The sequence below is a fragment of the Melospiza melodia genome, chromosome 1 (genome assembly GCF_035770615.1).
Source record: "Melospiza melodia melodia isolate bMelMel2 chromosome 1, bMelMel2.pri, whole genome shotgun sequence".
In the NCBI taxonomy this organism is placed as follows: domain Eukaryota; kingdom Metazoa; phylum Chordata; class Aves; order Passeriformes; family Passerellidae; genus Melospiza; species Melospiza melodia.
Window position 1 is genome coordinate 85,702,715 of NC_086194.1, and position 20,268 is coordinate 85,722,982.

At 40.0% G+C, this 20,268-nt stretch overlaps 1 protein-coding gene across 3 annotated transcripts; it reads left to right on the forward strand.

The window, feature by feature from the left end:
* Positions 1 to 1,104: 1,104 nt before the first annotated feature.
* On the forward strand, positions 1,105 to 18,982 carry TBC1D7 (TBC1 domain family member 7). Of its 3 annotated transcripts, none has more exons than XM_063160632.1 (9): positions 1,105 to 1,246; positions 2,567 to 2,757; positions 3,211 to 3,334; positions 3,993 to 4,073; positions 6,956 to 7,143; positions 8,758 to 8,895; positions 10,509 to 10,654; positions 17,785 to 17,914; positions 18,716 to 18,982. In XM_063160632.1, the coding sequence occupies exons 3-9, from the start codon at positions 3,223 to 3,225 to the stop codon at positions 18,800 to 18,802; spliced, it is 882 nt and encodes a 293-aa protein (XP_063016702.1). In that variant the 5' UTR covers positions 1,105 to 1,246; positions 2,567 to 2,757; positions 3,211 to 3,222; the 3' UTR covers positions 18,803 to 18,982. The 3 variants fall into 3 exon arrangements, with proteins under 3 accessions (XP_063016702.1, XP_063016709.1, XP_063016714.1); XM_063160639.1 differs by lacking the exon at positions 1,105 to 1,246 and adding an exon at positions 1,270 to 1,415; XM_063160644.1 differs by lacking the exon at positions 1,105 to 1,246 and adding an exon at positions 1,291 to 1,388.
* Positions 18,983 to 20,268: the final 1,286 nt, after the last annotated feature.

Sequence of the window (20,268 nt, forward strand, 5' to 3'; positions counted from 1 at the left end):
GTGCTAGAACAGGTCCAGAGAAGGGCAACGAAGCTGGGGAAGGCTCTGGAGCACAAGTCCTGTCAGGAGCAGCTGAGAGATCTGGGGGTGTTGAGCCTGGAGAAAAGGAGGCTCAGGGGGGACCTGATTGCTCCCTACAATTGCCTGCAAGGAGGCTGTGGCCTCCTAAATAGCGGTCAGCCTCCTCTCCTGAGTTTCAGGTTGGACATAAGGAAGAATTTCTTCACCAAAAGGGTGTCTAAACATTGGAATGGGCTGCCCAGAGAGGTGGTGGAGTCACTGTCCCTGGAAGTGTTTAAGGAAAGGCTGAACTTGGCACTCTGGTCTAAGCTGACAAGGTGGTGTTTGGTCAAAGGTTGGACTCGATGATCTCAAAGGTCTTTTCCAGCCTAACTGACTCTGTGATTCCAGCACTTCAGAATCTTGCTGCAGCTAACGCAGGCACTCGATGGCCTCGTTCAAGTTTCTGCTCCTGGAAAGGGGCTCCAAGCAGGAAACTCCACTCCTGGGGCGAGCAGGCGTCCAGTGTTTGCAATAGCACAGAGGGGCTGGCAAGGTCCCACACATAAACATCACCAACAACTACAGAAGTACCCTAACCCCGAAGCAAAACCACACTACTAGTTTGATGCTCCCTAGTTTTGGCAACACAGGTTGATTTTTCAGACTTTCAGCAGCGAGACGTAGGTCCTTTATCTCTTCTGAGGGGCGGGATATTTAGCACCCAGCACTTCGATCACAAGCGCCGGAGTAAATCTCGATTTCGCGAAATGCACTTCGCTTCCCAGAGGTCTCCGTAAGTAACGCGCCCTTGGAGTCACCGCGGATGGGGGCGAAACCCATCGTGACAGCAAACAACGCGGTGCAGCCCTCAGCGCACCCGCGCCAGGCGGGCAGCGGGCTCTGAGGGACGGATGCCCTCTGAGGGCAGAGGGACGGAGCTGAGGAGTGGCGGGGAACACAGGCGGGGTGCGGGATGAACCGGGTGACCCCAAGAGGTTGCGGGACGCCCACAGCAGACACCGCGACCCCGGAGCGCGCCCATCACGGCAGCCCCAGCGCTCCGCCCGCCGCCGGGGCGGGACCGGCCCGCGCATGCGCCGCGCCCGGGCCGCGCCGCGCTCCCCCCGCCGCCCCCCGGCACCTCGGGCCGGCTCCCGAATTCCCGGGGCGCATTGATCCCGTGCCCAAATGCGCCCTTGTTTTCCTCTGGGACTGTGACGGAGGCCGGGAATTGAGCCCCGAGGTAGGGCCGGGTGGGGGGAGCCTCCGGCAGGGCCTGCGGGGAAGGGTGCTCGGTCGGGGGCAGAACGCGGTGGCTCCGCAGCCCCGGCCTGTGCGGCGGCGCTGCCCCCAGGAGGGACACTCTGGTACCGGGAAAGCCGCTGGTGAGGCCGAAAATGCTGTAATTGAGGGTAGGAAGAGTAAATTACACACTTCTGTACAGCACACTTCTAATGAGCTGGCTAAGGATTTGTTTTCCCCCTTTCTTTTTCCAGGGTGTAAAGATTGGAATACTGGTCATTTGTAGAACGTGGAGATACAAATCCTAAGTTGGGAGGGAGGAAACAAACTATCTTCCTCCTTTTACTGCTGAATAAATAAAATGTACTGCTGTTATAGTGCTAGTTTAAAATTATTAAAATAGTATTCCTGGCTAATAGGTCCTACTGTTATTTTTCAAGTTACATTTCATGTTCCTGTTCTGTATGTTGTCATTTTTCCACAAGTGGTATGGCTAGACATGTTTTGTTGGGTTTTTTTTTTTTTTTTTTTTTTTTTTTTTTAGCTATTTTTCTAAATAACACTTACTAAATCCAGCTTTTAAAAATTTGACAATCTGAAAATTCTCAAAAAAAAAATCTGAAAATTTTCAAAAGTAGTTGACGGTCTGTCACATCTGAAGTCTGCTTTTAAACATGGCTGTAGTGTAAACAATGGGTGCTCTGATCAGTGGACCCTTAAGTACACCATACATGAATATCCCAGTCATTTTCTTAAGGATAGTTCAGGACTGGAATGTGTTGCAAGTAATATTTATTTCATTTTTCTCTGGTTTTAAAATAATATTTGGCCTATCTCAGAAAGCACTAATTCAGTCATTTGCTGGTTTGTATTTTGCTGTCTGATCTTGGCCCTGATCCTACAAAGCACTAAAACCAGACATAATTTGAAACACAAATAGGCCTTCTGGAGATACAGATTTAAATGTGTGCACTCTCTATAAATTGTGGCCTTTGTTTATATCTGTAAGTGCTTTGCTCCTGATGTGTACTTTGGTTCTGCAAGGAAAAGAAGAATTTAACTATAAAGCTTCTCAATGCATCATTCACCACTCTTTAGTCAAAATAAATTATTTTTCTTGAAGTTTTGCTGCTGTCACTGGACAAGATAAAAGTTAAGATTGTTCTTAGTCCTTGGAGTTAGGAAACAGAACTTTCTCACGTTTGCAAGCCTGAAGAGGAGAGAGAATTGATAGTTAGAGGGCTGAGCTGAATTGAAATGTCATTTACAGTTGTTCTGATACACAGAGCACTCACTGGAATTTACCTTTGCTCCACTACAGGGATGAGACATTTGTTTGGTTTTAGTGCTGGAATAACAAGCTCGAGGCTGTGGCTGTTACAGCAGCTGGTAACAACATGAGCATTTAATTCCTATCTGCAACTTAAGAAGAAACCTACACACCCAGCCTTATCCTTCCCTGTCCCACTGAGGCCAGCTCTGGCTTGTCCTTGCTTCTGACTACCTTGACTGGTGAGTAAGAAACCTAATAATTTTACTTATGTGGGCAATAGTTCTACTTGAGTAGGGTTTTTGTAGTCAGAATTTTGTCAGACTTGTAACTGTACTTTTTAATGTTGGTTTTGAAGTACAGGGCATGGCATAAAATATTTAAGTCGTTCTCCAGCAGTTTTTTAAAAAACTTTTTGGAATTTACCATAATATACTATGTGGATAATTTAAAAAAATCCCTTAATTTTGTCTGTAAAGTTGGCATCTTTAGATCTTGTTTAGAATAAATTACATTTGTAATTGTTTATGTAAGTATGTGACAAAAAACATCTTGGAAGATTTAATATTCTGTAGGGTTTATTAATACTGTAGAGACATAGGCAGTAAATTTATATCAGTGTGCAAAATTACTTGACCTTAAAGCAAAAGGAATGTATGTTTGTAAGTCTTCAGAGGAATTCATTGTTTCTTCAGGAGGAATCAGCCATGGCTGATGACTCTCAGAGAAACTTCCGCTCAGTGTATTATGAGAAAGTGGGGTTTCGTGGAGTTGAAGAGAAGAAGTCGCTGGAAATTCTGCTGAAGGATGATCGTTTGGGCAAGTTGCTCTATTTCTTGGTGATTAGGGGCTGGGGAGGGAGTAATAGATAATGCTTACCTGCTGTGCTTAATACTTTTTTCAGTTTTGCATCTTTCACCAATAATTCCTCAGTCAGTGCTAGCTGACCTTCGATTTTCAAAGACCTGAAAATCTGATTTTTAAAACTATCAAAGATTTGTCACCTTGCTTGTTTCTTCTTTTTTTCCTTCTTTCATTCTCTGTGCCCAAGAAACTTAAAGATTTTTAGAGAAAGCAATTTTAATCTGAGAATGCATCATCTCATGCTGTCAATTCCATCTAACTTCAAAGCAATGAAAATGTTACTGCTTTTGGTCCCTGAGGAGTTCCACATCTCTGGCAGAACAGAAAGATAAATGTTGTCCCTTTTAAAAAGGCCTTAGTTATTTTGACAGTGACATGCTTTACAAAATGCCTATAAAAATGGTCCAGTCTCCTCCTTATGAAACCTGGAGTAGTTTTACTGTAAGTCAGGCCAATGTGAAAGCAGTGAAAGCATTTGTTGATAATATGTGGTGAAATAGAGAATTTCAATCTGCAACTAAAGTTTGTCATACTTACCTGGGTCAGAGATGCAAGCCTATTTGTAACTGTATTTAAATTTGTCCTGAATTTTTTTCTTTGCATTTCTTTGCAGATATTGAGAAACTTTGCACATTTAGTCAAAGGTTTCCTCTTCCATCCATGTATCGTATACTGGTGTGGAAAGTGCTTCTAGGTATGAATGGAATATAGAATGTATATTCTATATGTATCTGTATAACACAGAATATAGAATGTTATGTATCTGTATAACATGGAATATAGACTGTAGGAAGGTGCAATTTTTTCTTTTTTAAAATTTTTTTTGTCTTTGATGAAGTAATGACAGGATTATTCTGTATTACCTTGCCTACTGATGCATATTTAGCCTCCTTTTGTATCCACCTTGGATGCCCAATGGCAATTATAAAACAAGTTTTTTGAGAACTTTGCTGAAATGTGCCTAGCAGAGTGTGTTTCTGTATTTAACTTTGTAACACTATCCAAGTACATTTATGAAATGAATTTGAAATATGGATTATAAGAAGTTATCTATATCTGATAAGATATTCAGTTGTGCTCCTGAAATAACAGACAATGAAGCTGAAGTAAAGTTTTGATTAATTTTAGACTGAGTGAAGCATGGAATACATGTTTATTCTAAAGAGAAGCTTCATGTTCTGCAGAATATCAGTTTCTTATGGCTTTGCTGCTGGCTTTGAATTGTATTTGCCGTTGAAGAAGATACAAGGCTGAAGACAGGTTAATGGTATCCCCAGAAGCTGTAAAAACCATAAATAGATTATATTTTCCTAGAAGTGCACTAGTCAGATGACTAATTCAAAAGTACTAATGGCTTTGCACTAACTGGTCAAGTACATTCGTTGACTAGATGCAAAGTCATGTCCACTTGGAGACAAGGAGGGGTTTAAAAAAAATCTTAATTTTCTAATTCATTTTTTCTCCTTCCAGTTTTTTACATTTTGAAAGTTTTGGCTTCATATTCCTGATTATGTAGAATATAATTTTTATTCCTGTTTTTTTTTGGCAAAAGTAGTAAATAAACACTGCATAGAAGGGGCAAGATCTAATTACAAAGCTTGAAGTTCTTGGCGTTGAACTTACAGAGTAGTCCTACTTGATAAAAGGCTCTGCCATTAACAATATTATTGTATTCTGGGCAGTAGTCAGCATCCTTTAAAATATTAGTAGTGGGAAATAGAGCATAGGAGTTTTGGACAAGCAACTCAGTACAGAATCCTTCAGCCAGCATTATAATAGCAAAATACATCTCTTTGCAAAATTGTGGCTCACTGCAGAGCCAGGTCTTGGGCTGCTTTAGATAAAGGATCTGTGAATCATATGATAACACAAAACACCTTATGAATCAACTGCATGGGAAGTTATACTGGTTCTAAAAAGTATGTTGTATTTTAAACCCAGAGTGATTCATTTCACAGCATGAAGTTGTTTCAGGGGAGGTTTGAGTTGGATATCAGAATAAGATTCTTCACCCAGAGGGCGGTTTGGCACTGGAACAGTTTCCCAGGGAAGTGGTCACAGCACCAAGCCTGACAGAGTTCAAGAAGTGAGCTCTGCTCTCAGGCACAGTGTGATTTTTTTGAGTAGTCTTGTGAAAGGCCAGGAGGGGGACTCAGTGGTCCTTGTGGATCCCTTCAAACTCACGATATTCTGATTTCAAGTATTCCTACTGTTATTCTGTAACATGCCTTGGGTGAACAGAGGTTCAGGGACTTTCCTTACACTGCATTTCAGTGTTAGCAGTTGTTAGAAAAGCTGATATTGAGAAGGACAGTTCAAAATATCTCCCCCTAAATGGCTGGAACCGCAGCCCAGTCCATTTCTGGTGGGGGGTGTCATGTGACCTCTAAATAATGTTAATAATTTAGGAAAAGGGAGTGTGTCCTGTCAACAAATCCCTCTCAGACATGTGCCAAGGCTTGCTGATGTCCCAGGTGACATGGTGTGTCAGAAATGCCTCTGTTACCTACCTGCTTGAGAATGACTCATGATGGTTTCCAGGCACCTCTCTGTTGTTTCAGCTTTGTTTTGCCTGCCTAAGGTTGTCCTCTGTGTTTGAGGAGAGCAGTTGGCAGTATGTACACACAGTTATGGTGTTGACTCTCTTTTGGTGTATTGTGAAAAATGTCTTGCTTTCTTCCAGCTTTTGAAATGCAGACAGGTTTGCAGCTGGAAAAGAAAAGATAATTTTCTGTCTGATGTGCTTGTTCCTCAACCCAGCCATTTCATGGTGTAACACTTGGCAGGAATATTTTTTTCTTTAAATGAGAGGTAAAAGGATCAGGTACCTTGTTTCAGAACTGACTTTTGAAGAATACTTTGTTCTCACAGGTTTCTGCACTGGGAAAAATTCTGCTCCACTAGTGATAGGGAAATGGCATTTTTTGCCTAGGTGTATGTATGTTTTTATTTCTGTTGAAGTCTGTGACAGTTCTGTTGTGAAAATCAGTGCATGGCAAGACTCTCAGGTAGGGGAAAGGACTGAATTTGAAATGGTAAGTATCTCTGCTGGAGATGCTGCGTAATTTTCTTTGCCTTTCTACTTAGATATTTTTTAAATTTTTTTTTCTCCCAGAAAACTAGAAAAGATATTTGTGTTCTGCTAAGAAAATAACAAATGTTACTTTACAAGTGATGATGTGGCCTTTTAAGTTCTAATCTTTAATTGATTCAACTGATTGATTGTGGTTTTTGAATGTCATTTTAGGGAGAATTAATTTCTGGTGCAGTGAGTAAAGACTTTTCTGGCAGTAAAGTAATTATTACTGCAGTGAACAGTATCTTTGCATTAGTTAGTTGCATGTATATAGTCTCTGTCATCTCAGACAAAGTGTAGAATTTGAGAAAATGAACAGCTAATGTATATAAAAATCATTCTACAGTGACTTTGTTTTCAAAATAAATGGAAGCTGGGCACAAATACGCAACTAATACTGTACTGAAAACTAGACATATAAAAAGTAGGATTCCTCCTTACAATTGCTTATATTTTTTTCTTTTAATTTTTCAAATTTAATTTAATTTATTTTTGTTTAGGAATCATTCCTCCTCACCACGAATCTCATGCTTTGGTGATGAAGTACCGGAAGGAGCAGTACTGGGACATTCACCACGCTCTCCGTGTGATTCGCTTTATTAATGATTCTACCCCACAGGTTGATGTTTTCCTCCGCATACATCAGCTGGAATCAGGAAAACTGCCTCGAAACGTTGCTTTTCCATTGGTCAGTGGTGATTTTTAACAGTCTGTTAAATACAGTACTTGATTGAACTTGAAACTGTAAACCAGTGAGAAACTGAACTGCAGGTCGCCCCACAAGTGCTTGTAGATAGAGCAGGTAAGGTGAATGGAAAGCAGAGAAGTACTAGTATAAAATAAAGAATTTTAGTCAAAGTGCTTTTCTCTTTTCCTTCCCCTAAGTACTTAGGTAAGATTTTATGCCTTAAAATCTCTTTTGTCCTTTTTTCCTGCTAGGTTTCAAGCCTCTTGTACTCCGGGGCAATTCAGTTTCTTTATAGCACTGACATGAAATGACATCATCTCATTGTAGCTCATAGGTTCTTACATTCCTGAAACAAGGGTAATTCAGAGCCTGTACAAGCAGTGATTTAATGCAAGTTGCAGCAAATACTTGAATTATTTGTTTTTAAATCTAGACTTCAGTGTACTGTCCTCCTTGTTTTCTTAGTCTGAACTGATCTGGGCTTCTGTCAGATAGTGCACATACTCTGCTGTTCACAATATACACCCATATGGTTAAACAAGGCTGTGTTGTGATGGTGAATTAGTAGTGTAATGATAAAAACAATGAGTGGTTCTTTCTTTTCTCCATGAAATAGATGAGGAAAGGAGCCACAGAGCTTTCTAAGTGGATTCGTCCTGTAGTTAATTTATCCGTATTCACTCTAGCCCAGCTTAATTTGTAATTTTCATCTGTAATCGCAAATTTTGACATAAGTACTTAAAGAAAAGTTCAAAATTAAAAAAAAGGTTAGACTTGATATGGAAAATTCAGTAATATTTAGAATTGGAGGATTGCCTGCAGCATTCTCTTGTCAGAGGAGGGAATGTTTTCATACACTTACCATTTCCTAGGAATGTGGCCATCCTACCCTGCAAATTTCCAGTAGATAAATTTCCTTGATTTTGGCATGTGATTTTTTCAGTGGGCTGAAAATTCCTCCCTTCTAGAGCAGTATTGCCTTCTGAGCAAGTGTTTTGTCAGTGCATCCCAGAGCTGCTCTCAGGACTGGGGTGAGGTTTCATAGCGATGGTGTTTAACAGAGCCTCAGTCATTTCTCCTGTAACTCAGGTTTGTTTTGCTGCTGCAGAAAGCATTTGTTCTCTTTTCAGTGCAGTCACTGTCCCCTTAAACTTAGGAGAGGTTGCTCTTGATGGTGGTGCAGGTGTTTTATTGTAGAGGCAGAGGGAGGTAGAGATGTCAGATTGATCTAAATATTTTGAAATGTTTGAGTAACAAACAGAAGTCTGCTGAGTGTTTTGTGCATCTGAATGCAGAGAGTTCAAATAAGGATATGTGTGTATGGGAGCAGTCTGTGTGGCAGAGACACAAACCCAGTAGTATTTAGGACTCTCTATACACTGAAGCATATTTTGGTTTTAAAAGCAAGACAAGTCCTACTTGCTCTGTTTTAATAGATATCTGTCATCATCATGCAGCTGCTGCCCGATGTCTTGTTTAGGAACGTCAAAACAGCTTTTTGTGTATGTTGATTCCTGTTTTTTTCCCTGAATAGCAGAGAAAAGGAATATAAGAATACTTTAAATCAGAATAGTCCAATACTTTGTAGATCAATTTTTTTGCTTTGTTTTTCAGGAACCTGAAGATGAAGTGTTTCTTGCTATTGCTAAAGCAATGGAGGAAATGGTAGAGGATCCTATAGAATGCTATTGGCTTGTCAGTTGTTTTGTGAATCAGCTGAACAGCAAGCACAAAGATTCATTACAACAGCTGGTAAGGAAAAAGGATTTTTGTTTTGCAAGGAGAAGCAGTCATAGAAAGCATTAACAGAGGGAGACAACTGGAGAATCAGAAGTGACACCCTTGGATTCTGTTCCATCAGCTACTTTGAAAATAGGGGAGGAGTGCTTTTTGCATTGTGACTGTGCTGCCCTGTTTAATGTAACATTAGAAATAGTTTTTGTTTGGTATGTGGTAATTTTCAATTAACTTTTTTCTCTAAAGTTTACATTGTATCCAGTTGAATTATATGTCTCACAAATTGGTCACTTGAAATTTTTCTTTAAACAATTAAAATGTCAAAAGTGAAGAACATCTTGATGTACATCTGCTACTTTTTGGGCTGCATCTCTGGCATTCACATGCTGCTCATTGGATGATAGACAAAGCCCAGTTTTGCTTTATAAATGGAGCAGAGTACTCCATCTTCAGAAAAACAATATGTTGCAGATCAAGTTATAATAAGAAGTGGAGTAGATTTTTTTGTAGGACTGACAATTTAAACACTATCACAGAATATTAATTTTGAATTGCTGTCTTCCTGATTTATAAAATAAAATTTTGATTTTAGTGTGTACTTACCAAAATTATGAAAGTTCTTGTAATTCATCAAAAAGCCATAACAGATAAGGATTTTTTAGTGAACAATGTCCTAAAAAGTAAAAATATCGAGTACATGTGCACCAGCAATTGCTGAATAGAAATTTGCTGAGGAAAATTCTGCCTGCCCTTGTTAGTTCTTCTGGAACTAAGAAATAATTTTTAGATCTACCTCTTGTATCTGTGGGTGGTACATTCAACTATACCAGTTCAAAGGAGAAAGAAATATTTTCAAAGTGTGTGTTCGTACGATGTGGCGTGAAGAGTGCCAAGTGTCTCCCTCCCTATTTTTTTTTTTTTTTTTGTAACGCAATCAATGTGCCAAGACTCAGTAGGTGAGAATATTGGCAAAGGAAACGTTTTCTGCCTTTGACAGTTGAAGTCCTTAGCAGTTTGCCTAACTATGACAAAGCATAAAGGTAGTCAAGAATTTATGAAAATGTGTATTATGTTACATTAAAATTTAAACAAGATGAGAAAATTATCCACATGTTTATGCCTTAAATACTTAGGGTTTTAAAACAATAAGTCAGTGTCCAGCCTTTAATGGGCTGCACGGGGATTTGCTCTCAGAATTGATTTTTTGGGTTTTGCTGTGTTGTGTGTAGATATTTTTGATGTGTGCTGAGGTGATTCGGTTTGAGGTGAATGAAACTCGATTTTACTTGTGAAGGTAGCAGTAATTAGTGCACGTTTAATCTTTGCATTGCTTGAAGCTCTGAAGCACATCCTTGCACCAGGGAATACTGCATATCTTGGAAGTTCTGCTAGTGGTCAGCAGTTTCAGGAAGCTGAGGTTGTTTCTTTGATTAAGTACATAATTAGTTAATTGCAAAAGTCGGTAACACCTGTATTTTGGAACAACTAAAACAAGGTACATTATTTTAATATGTTACATTGCTCCATTACATTAATTGATTTGTTAAGACAGTGCTTGTCTTACAGTGTGCATGAACTATGAAGGTATTCTGATGTGACTTACCTAAAATTTTCTAATCCTTTCTCAGCCAAAATTTCTGGAGCAGTATTTGAACATTGAAGATAACAGACTGCTGATGCATCTGAAGGCATGTTCTGCAATGAGCAAACTCCCCTATGATCTTTGGTTTAAAAAGTGTTTTGCAGGATGTTTACCTGAGTCCAGTTTACAGAGGCAAGTTCTTTTTCTTTCCTTTCTGTTTGTAACTGTATAGTCATTTCAGCTTTCTGTCACTATCAGGCAAAGAGCTTTCCATACTTTATCTGTAAGATTATGGTATTAGCTTTATTGCTAACTTGGAAATGATAAAATTGGATTTCATTCCCCCTGTTATTGATGCAAGATAATCAATCTCTGTGTGCTTGTTTCACCTACTGAAAATAAAAAGAATGGAGCTAAGTATACGAGCTGATTCTGTTGGACACTTAGTGCCTCCGAGGATGCAGAGCTCCAAACCCTCTGTCAGGGTTACATAGCTGAGTGGTAGTCAGTTTTTGGGCTTTTGGACAAAAATCTCTGCTTAGGGAGTGATTGTAATATTGCATTAGTGTTACATGAAAAAGATTTTGGGAATGTGTATGGGTTTTGGCTGGGATAGAGTTAGATTTGTTCAGAGTACTGGTATAGGCCTGTGTTTTGGAACACAGGGATGTTTTAGTTCCTGCAGAGCAGTGCTTACACGGCATCGTTCTGCTCCTCACCAGCAAGGAGGCTGGGGGTGCACAAGAACATGGCTGGGAGGGGACACAGCCACGGCAGCTGACTCCAGCTGACCCAAGGAATATCCCATTCCATGTGCAGTCATGCTCAGCAGTTCAGCTGAGGAGGAGCTTGGCAGGTGGGAGCATTTGCCTGGGGACTCACTGGCCATCAGTCAGGGTGGTGGGCAGCTGTTCTCAGTTGTATCGCTTGTCCCAGGTTTTATTTTCCTCTCTTCCTTATAATTTTTTTAGAAATTATTACTTCTTTTTAATTATGAAACTTTTTTTCTCCACCCACAAATTTGTTTCTTGCTTCTTCCCTTCCAATTTTTCCTCCATCCCGCTGATGGAGGTAGTACATGAATGATTGGCTGCTGCTCAGTTGCTGGCTGGGGTTAAACTATGACAGGAAGTTTATTTTAAAAAGTACTAAGGCAAGTTGAATATTACAAAGTTAATGAAATTGTAGGATATATCAGGATTCTGCAGTTACAAATAGGTTGTTGAGCTTTTAAGATTCTTGTGTGTGACACTTCACTGAAGGGCTTTTGAAATGAAGCTTGTATGATTTCCCTAATTCTGCTGCCTGAGAACTCTTGGAAAGCAGGAAATTCAAGCTTAATGTAGAGAAACATCTCTCTGCATTAACGAGAGTTGCTGATAGCTGAACAGGATGTGGCACAGAGAAAACAATGGTGTCATTTGCAGCTGTCTAAAAACTTTGAGAAGTAACAATGTTCAAGAGAAACTTTACTTCGAGGTAATCACAGGACTTCAGTAGCTAGAATAGGAACCTAGCATGGAAACAGTGCTTTGTAAATTGCTTTGTAGAAAATGCTTTTGTGGTGGTAAAGTTGGTAATAATCTGAATAGCGGATGCAGTGTTTGTTTATCTGGTACTTCATGTTCTGTGGAGGAAAGTGGAAAATGGCTGTTCTTAAAAATGTTTTATTTACCCTTACAAGAATAAGAAGATTTTAGGGAACAAGCTGTAAGATTAGAAATCATGCTCCCTGCTCTTGTTGGACCATGGTCTTTGAGGTTCTGTAGGTTTTATTATTGTCAAGGATAATGTTTGAAGGAAAAAAAACATTTTGTGAAGGATTGAGGCCTTTAGGTGCAACATGGTTATTGTTACATGGCAAGTTCTTCTCATCAAGCACCTGTAAGGCACCAAAATAGTCTTGTCTGCCTAGTGCTTGTGTGATGTGATGATTGAAAGCTTTTACTACTTCTGTGACTGCAGAAATTATGTAAGCATGCATAGTATAGGATGTTTGTTACAGTTTAGAGCTTAGAGCTCATGTGATTTAATTTTGCTACTGGATCTTATGGCTGTGGACAAGAGCTGAGGGAGGAACTTGTATCAGAGCAGATTTGCTCTCGGAAGATGGAGATTTTTTAAAAATTTCTGTTGAAAATTGAAAGTTCAGTGGAGCTATGTCATCCTGATGGTGTAAAAGGAGAAATCTAGATGAAGAATTTTGATTTTTGTATTTCATCTAGCAAGAATATTTGGCTTCAATTGACTATAATATTGTTTTAGTTTTATTTACATGAAATATTTTGTCTAATCAATATGCATCTTTAACATTTCCATATGCTGTTTTACCTTACTGAAATGAGAATGTTTTGATTACCTGAAATTTTTTAATACTGTTTTTTCCCCCTGGAAAAGGTCAAAATTCTGGCTTTTTCTATCACTTTGGAATAAAAACAAATTTCAGTGTTGGTATTTCTGACGCAGAACAATCCCTTTTCCCTACAGTTCTTTTGGGAACATGATGAAAGTGCGCTTTTTCTTGGCAGTTTAGGTTTGTGAATTATTCAGTTGTAATCATAATGGCCTTATTCGCTGAGGAAATAACATACTTCATGGGTAGTGTGTGACAGATGAACTTAATTAATGCTTGGAGACTCAGTTTGGATTAGGATCTAGAAGCCCCAGTGCTTATCTGAAATGCATCCAGATGTCAGTGTTGAAACTGCTGAGGTTTGAAGGTCTCCAGTTCTCCCGTGAATTTTACTTACTTCCTTGTGAAGTGAGAGATTATCTGAATACAGTCTTTTATGATTTATTTTCACTTATGATTTACCACTGCATTTCTTAGAGTGGCTGCTTGCTTTCTATGAACTGTAGTCTTCTCTGTCAAGCAGATAAATCTAAAATTCATTGGTTTTTGTGTTTGTTTGGTTTTCTCTAAGGTGTACAAAACTTGTACATGCTGTGCATACCTGGTAATGGTGGGATGAAGTTGCACAATACCAGTGCCTGACAGGCACTGCTACTCAGTATAAATACTGTTTTATGCACACTTCAAGTTGCACCATAGGTAAAATTTGCGTATCAGTTTAATGTAAGTGGGCTTGGAAAATACATATGGACAGGTTTCACGTGGAAACTTTTGCTTTGAGCTTATGCAGTGTCTAATACACTTGGCATGTTATGTGATGAGCTTCTTAACAAACTTCTTAAAGGTGTCACATTGGTGAAAGGGAGGAACAGACCATTCCAAAGACTGTATCCCACCTGGAATATAGACAGGGTGTTTTCTGGAAAATGAACTAGCCTGTAGCAGAGGTTTGAGAGACACAGAAAGGTGTGTTTCTCTCTGAGACAGAGAACTGGATCACACCTTTGTTTTCATACTCATCATTGCCCTGTTTGTTTGTTTGATTTGTGCAGCAGCATATTTGCTCATCTGTTTGGTAAGCCCATGTGTGGAAAGCTTTCCAGTGGTGCTGTGAGGGCCCTCAGCTGGAGATGGCTGCTCTTAAACCTTGGGGTCCTGTTTGTGGCTTCATCTCAACAGGAAAAATGTCCCTTTGGCTCCCAGTTTAATCTGGCACTGTCAGCCCAGATGATTTAGCAGAAGCAGTGCAGCTTTGCAGTGTAATTGTGAATTAGCCAGGCGTTTTTTATGGCCTAATGATGCTGCCTACATGTCAGGCCCCTGCCTAATGTTGTTTGTACTCTGCACTGAAGGCTTGGCATTGGCTGGCTGCTGTTAGGTTATTAGTCTCTGGCAACATGCTAGTGGCAAAGTATTTTGTCATTCTCCTGAAATCTTTTGACTTTCAAACTGGCACTATCTCATGTATTAATATAATTCTGTAGTTTTACATCTGTGATCTCCATGCCCTGCATAAATTACATTTAGTTGTAAAAATGTAAGTAATTTGTTAATAGAAACAACAGAAATAGGGAAAATGTTTTAAATTTACTGTGGAGCAGGAGGACATAAGAATGTGCACGTGGGCTGCTACTACAGAGAAACTTTATTCAGTTTGCCTTTGTCTCACTGAGCTGCTTCCCAGGTTTGCAAATGAATGGGCACAAGATCATGATAGATCAGGGTGAAATTTGTGTGAGCCTCATCAGGTCCCTCCATGCCCAGTTCCCTCTGGAAGGACACCCAGAAGTGCAGGCAGAGGAGAAAGCATTTGTTCTTTTTAGATGTCTCTTATCTGGACGGCTGGAGGAGCAGAACCAGGAAATAAAGTTGAGTATGTTTACCCTGCAGCGTAGGGAAAAACTGAGGTTAATGGTAATGTATCAGAAAAAGAGAGAGCAGCAGTGCTGTGATGCCTCCTGTGTATTACTGCACTGTGGTGCTGCAGGAACCTCAGAGAGTGCCTGGAGAATGGCATCCCTTCACACACAGGTGCACACAGAGTGTCCTATGTTGTCTATAGAAGAGGCTCAGTTAAAGTAAATGGTCTTATTTGCATAATCCTTGGCATGGTCTTTGCCTTTATAGCTTCCCATTTCTTTTTATTTTTCCTTGTGGTTGTCAGTACTGCTTTGCTGTTCAAGAAACACCTGCAAGAGTGTTCCTGTGGTAATCGAACAGTTGTATTTTACAGAGGATGATAGTCACACAAAACATAGTGAATTTTGTTCATAATATGTATTTCTTTTTCTGCATTCCTGTGTAGGGCTGTAGGTACAGTTTCATGATGTTTCTCTTATACTTTCCCCCTCTCCAGGAGTATCAAAGAACAGGTAAAAATTTGCAGTAAAGTTGATCTTAAATGATTGCTACTAAAAAAGTGAAAGCAGGACACCTGTGTATACACAATGTATAAAGACTGCTGTATTAGAATAGGATCATCAGAAAATATATTTCCTTGAAACTGCTGTGATTTTTTTCCATTTTTGACAGTTTATGTTGTTGTTCCTGGCTCTGCTGGTACAGACAAGGTGCTGACTGTTGATCACAGTGTTGCACAATCATTCCCAATTACTGTTACTGGTGGAGTTTTACTGAGTGTAACAATAGCTGGAAATGTTAAGGAAAAAATACTGTGGCAGACACAGCTGGTTAGTGCTGACATCTCATTCATGCACTTTGCTGTGCACCATCTTCCAAAATTTGTGAAGACACTGGTGATTTAGATACTGCATCTGTTTTGCCATTGTTAAAACATTTGTTCTGGAATCAGACTAAATAATGCAGGAAAACAATAGAGTGTTTTCTGAGCATAGCATGTAACCTAATGTAATTATGGAGGCTGAAGTCAGAAGAATTGGAAGCAAAATAATGAAAGAAGACCGGGTATTTTATAATAGGATTAGTAAGTTTGTTTTCAAATTAACATGAGCTTTGATATGAACTTTAAAAATTATTTCCTGTTTTTGAGATCTGCTACTCTCTGTAATTGTCAGTTCTGATGCACATGGAACACATGGGGAAGTTTTTCTTGTGTTCTAAACAGATGTGTTTGGGAAGGAAAATGCTGTACAAGTAAACAGGAGTGACCTGTACAGTGTGGAACAGAGCTGTTGTCTCAGTTTTCTCATACCCTTGCTTAAAGCTTCCTAGACCTGACTTCAACAGCAAAGTAATATTTGCAGTGATCATTTGTCGTGGGATGCTTGACCCACAAATGAAGCAGTAAGATTTTGATCTTGTATTGTGTGTTGTTCCTGTCCCTGTGGGGATTATACTAATTGTTCAATCATAGCAAGACAGGGAATTAAAACTAAATTGCAAAGGGGAAAGAAATTGGCTGTGCCTTCCCCCCCCCCGCCCCCACAATCTCTCCTTGTGGGTTTTTTGTTTCCTTCTGCTTTGAGAATAGTCCTGAGGATCTACACATTTGTTTTTCTCCTTTCTTTGTTATAAGTTAAAATCTAGTCCTATGTTTGAGTTTGTGCCTATTGCCTCAGATGATTGGAAAGTGCCTGGCTCCACCCTTTTTGTGCTCTCCCTTCAGGTTAACACTGATAAGATTCGCCAAATCCCTCTCTTCTACAAGCTGAGCAGTCCAAGCTCTCTCACCTTTCCTCTCCTTTCATCACCTTCATTGCTCTTGGCTGGGCTCTCCCTTCTTAATTCCTTGTGTAAAAGTGTGATCCTCCACTTCAGCTCAGCTGTCAGAGTTCATGTCATGCCGCTGTTGTGCTCTCCTGGCACTCTGAGCTGAAGGGCAAATTCTTCTGAGAGAGGTCATACAAAAATGAGTTGTCCCTGGAAGGAGCACACCCTTAGATCCAAATCTGAAGATGGGCTGCAGAAGATGTTTTTCAGTCAGTGTTACTATATTCAGAAATTATGGAGGACAGTGTGTGATCTTTGTTTCCCCATATTTTTATTTGGGAGGAGAAATACTTTGAACAAGTGCCCAGAAGGAGCAAGAACTGTAATCCTCAGAAACTCTTTCTGACACAGCTCTTAAAATTCAAGAACTAAAAATAATGTGAGCCCACAGAAGCTGCCATCTGACAGATGGTTTCACACTGTTTTGTGTAATCTTTTATCCCGAGTCTCTTGAGCTGGGCCTGAGAGAGACCTGCTGGATGAGGGATGATTTCAAATTGTTGCAGGCTAATAGTAGGTTTTGGTAGTGATGATCCATTTTAATATTCATCCAAGTTCTGTTGCTGAAGCCTTTGGACACCTGCCCAAGGAGGTCCAGGTATGATTTCACACGAGAGGTAGGAGTGCCTAGGTATTTCTGAGAGTGTCTGTGCACAGTGGGATGGATTAGAAGATTTAATAGTTGTTCCTTGTGCCTAATTTAAACATCATGGACTATATCCTGCTGATAGATCATATTTGTATCTCATACAGCAATGACCTGCTTGAGATGTAGTAGTTTGCTATTACACCTCTTTGAATTTTTAGCAACTTAGCTGATTGAAGAGTATCTTTATTAGGCATGCTGATGAATTTTTTTTTTTTTTTTTTTTTTTTTTTTTTTTTTTTTTTTTTTTTTTTTGCATTAGGAAAAATTCTGATCTTTACAACACACTCAGGTAGCTGTGTAGTCCAGTAGAGTAGTTGTTACAGTCCAGGCTATTAAGCCAAGTTTTGCTTTTTGTACTTGAGCTTGTAAACAGTTCAATCTCTAAACAGCAACACACCATATCAGTACATTCCAATTACTGCTTGCCATCCCTCTGCTCTGTACAGATTGAGGAGTTGATAAAATGTCTTCTATTTATCCTGACCCAAATAATTCAGTACATTGCTGTACTGAAAAGTTGTTCAGAAAAATATTCTGGATAGAGATGGTTGTACAAAGGCTGTTCTAGCAGAGAAATAAGCAGATAAACATTGCAATAATGTTTAGTTATTCCTTTTCACTTTCTTGTAGAGTTTGGGACAAAGTTATAAGTGGATCCTGCAAGATTCTTGTGTTTGTTGCTGTGGAAATATTATTAACCTTTAAAATGAAGATAATAGCACTGAATTCTGCAGAAAAGATCACACAGTTTTTGGAAAATGTAAGTACTCTAATTATGCTTTGCATTACCTTTTATAGCTTATAACTGTTTCAGCCTGAATTGCTTGCCTGTTGCAGATGTACCAAAAGTTATTATTCCATTACTGAGAACAGTGTAGCAGTACTGAGGTGAAGGGAGAATGCTCAGCAATGAGAATAATAACTTCTTCTATCAGGAGTTAAGGCTTCCATAGAATTAAGTGATTTTTAGGCTTGGGGAATGTATTGTCTATGTTTGTACAGAACTAACAATTCTTGTGATACTAAAGGATTTTTCTGTGAAAGTAAGAGCAGGTCAGGTTCGGTTAATTTTTCTGGAGGCTTCTAGAAGGGCTGGTTTCTGGTACTTTTTTTTTGTGTCTTGCCTGAGTGCAAATCTGTAGACTCAGTGTGTTTTCTGTTGATGTGAGGATGGGATCATGAACCTGACCCTGAACAGTAATGAGGTGTCTCAGCAGGGCTGTGGGGTCCCAGTGTAACCCAGGAGAGTTACGTGAGACACAGTCTGTGGTCATGGATGGGCAGTGTGAGCCATGCCTGGTGTCAGGGGTGTGTGAAGTGTGAGGTGCCTGCCTGCTTGTCAGCATTTTGGAAATACAAGCTGTTTGTCCAAAACCTGGATGTAATATGGTGTGTGCAGGACAGAGGGATGGTAGGATGAGAGGACAGGGAGATGGGATTCTACTTTTGTTTTCTTTTTAATAAAGAGATAAAATCTGAACTGGAAGTTCAAAGTCTTTATTTAAACAAAGCAGTCTGAATGGAGTGCTCTGAGCAGGCACATTGCCCTGATCTTTTGCAGATTCCTCAGGACAACACGGACGCCATTGTCAGCAAAGCTGTGGATCTGTGGCGCACGCACTGCGGGACTCCGGCACACTCAGCCTGAGAACTCTCCTGGCTTGAGACAGCTTGGGGAAAACTTGACTTTCCAAAAGACATTTTACCACCCTTCCCCCATCCTAGTGTGATGTTCTTCATTAACCCTTTTGTGTAAAGATGCTGTTAAAGCACGGTGACCTATATGTAAATATTTTTCAATAAATACAGATGGAATGAAGATACTTCATGATGGGGTGATGACGTCTGAAGTTATGTGTTCATCCAGATACAGTATTTTGGTTGCACAGTGAAGCAAGGTAAATAGATTTACTTGTAATGTAAAAATGTTTCAGTATGCCATCTTATACTTGATATGACTAGGTACTACTTGGAAGTATTTGAACAGTGAATTTACTGAATGTCAGCCTGCTGGGTGGTGGGCAAGCATGCTTTTGCTAGGAATGTAATTGTACTCTTTTAACACTGTAAATTTTCTGATAAATGTAACTTCCCAAATCTGAGGTACAGGACATCACAATGACCAGGGGTGAAATCCTTTTCTGAAGTGTTTTAAAATACTTTTTATATGTCAGAACCTCTCTATGGCTGTATCTCCTTTGTTCTTCATGGAAGAGGTTCTAGAGAAGTGGATCTGTGCAGATATGGAGAAAACCAGTGGGATGAGCCAGTATAATTCAGAATTACAGCCCAGTAATAACCAATGCCTCTGCTGAGTGCTTGGCTCAAAGCTGTTGTAATTTGATTCTTCTTGGTTTAGATTTCAGAATTAACTCAATGCAGAAATGTAATTCATGGTGTGAGTAAAAGTGGAGTGATTAGCCATAGGTAGAGATTTACTGGAGAACTGATCTTTTTCTTGTAAAAGTGTAAAATTCTATTTCTACCTCTTGCATAGACCAGGGAATTGTACATAAGAATGTGTTATTTGACTCAAATTGGTTCTTAGTGTGCTGCTTGCTGCACTTGAGAGAGTGTGTTTAGCTTGCACTCGGTGTTGTACAGACTTGAAATGCTTTAGAAGCTTTTGTTTTAAACTGGGACAGGTTTACCTTGCAGCACATTAAGGGGGGAAGCCTGGGACTCAGCTGGGGTTACCCCTAAAATCCTGGGGAGTTGATCTCTGCTGGATGCTGAGACCTTGCTGTTGGTGCTGCTGCAATGCCCAGTTCAGGAAAAGCGTGTTTGTGTCTGCTTTGGAATCCATTGCTGTGCCTGCAGTGTGGTGTAACCCATGGAGTTCGCTTTGGGTGGGTGCTTGTTTTCCTCGTGCAGGCACGGGAGCTGGGCAAGGTGCACAGGAAAGACACAAGCTGTGTTAGCAACAGCCCTGCATCCTGTAGCATGCAGTGCACAAGTGTTTCACATAATGGCCACGGGTGCAGTCTGAGGGGTTGCTGGTGTGAAGGATTCCCCTGGCATGCAGCCAGTTCACACCTCCCCAGAGGTGCAGGTGCATTACTGGGGCCTTCACATGGCACATTTCTTGGTCATTTAAAAACAAGCAGCGATGAC

Bases quoted from the DNA above. Each gene is read 5' to 3' on its own strand.
- TBC1D7 (XM_063160632.1), top strand. From the start codon at position 3,223: ATGGCTGATGACTCTCAGAGAAACTTCCGCTCAGTGTATTATGAGAAA. The intron at 7,144-8,757 runs GTCAGTGGTGAT...TTTGTTTTTCAG, and splicing joins GAAACGTTGCTTTTCCATTG to GAACCTGAAGATGAAGTGTT. The intron at 8,896-10,508 runs GTAAGGAAAAAG...ATCCTTTCTCAG, and splicing joins AAGATTCATTACAACAGCTG to CCAAAATTTCTGGAGCAGTA.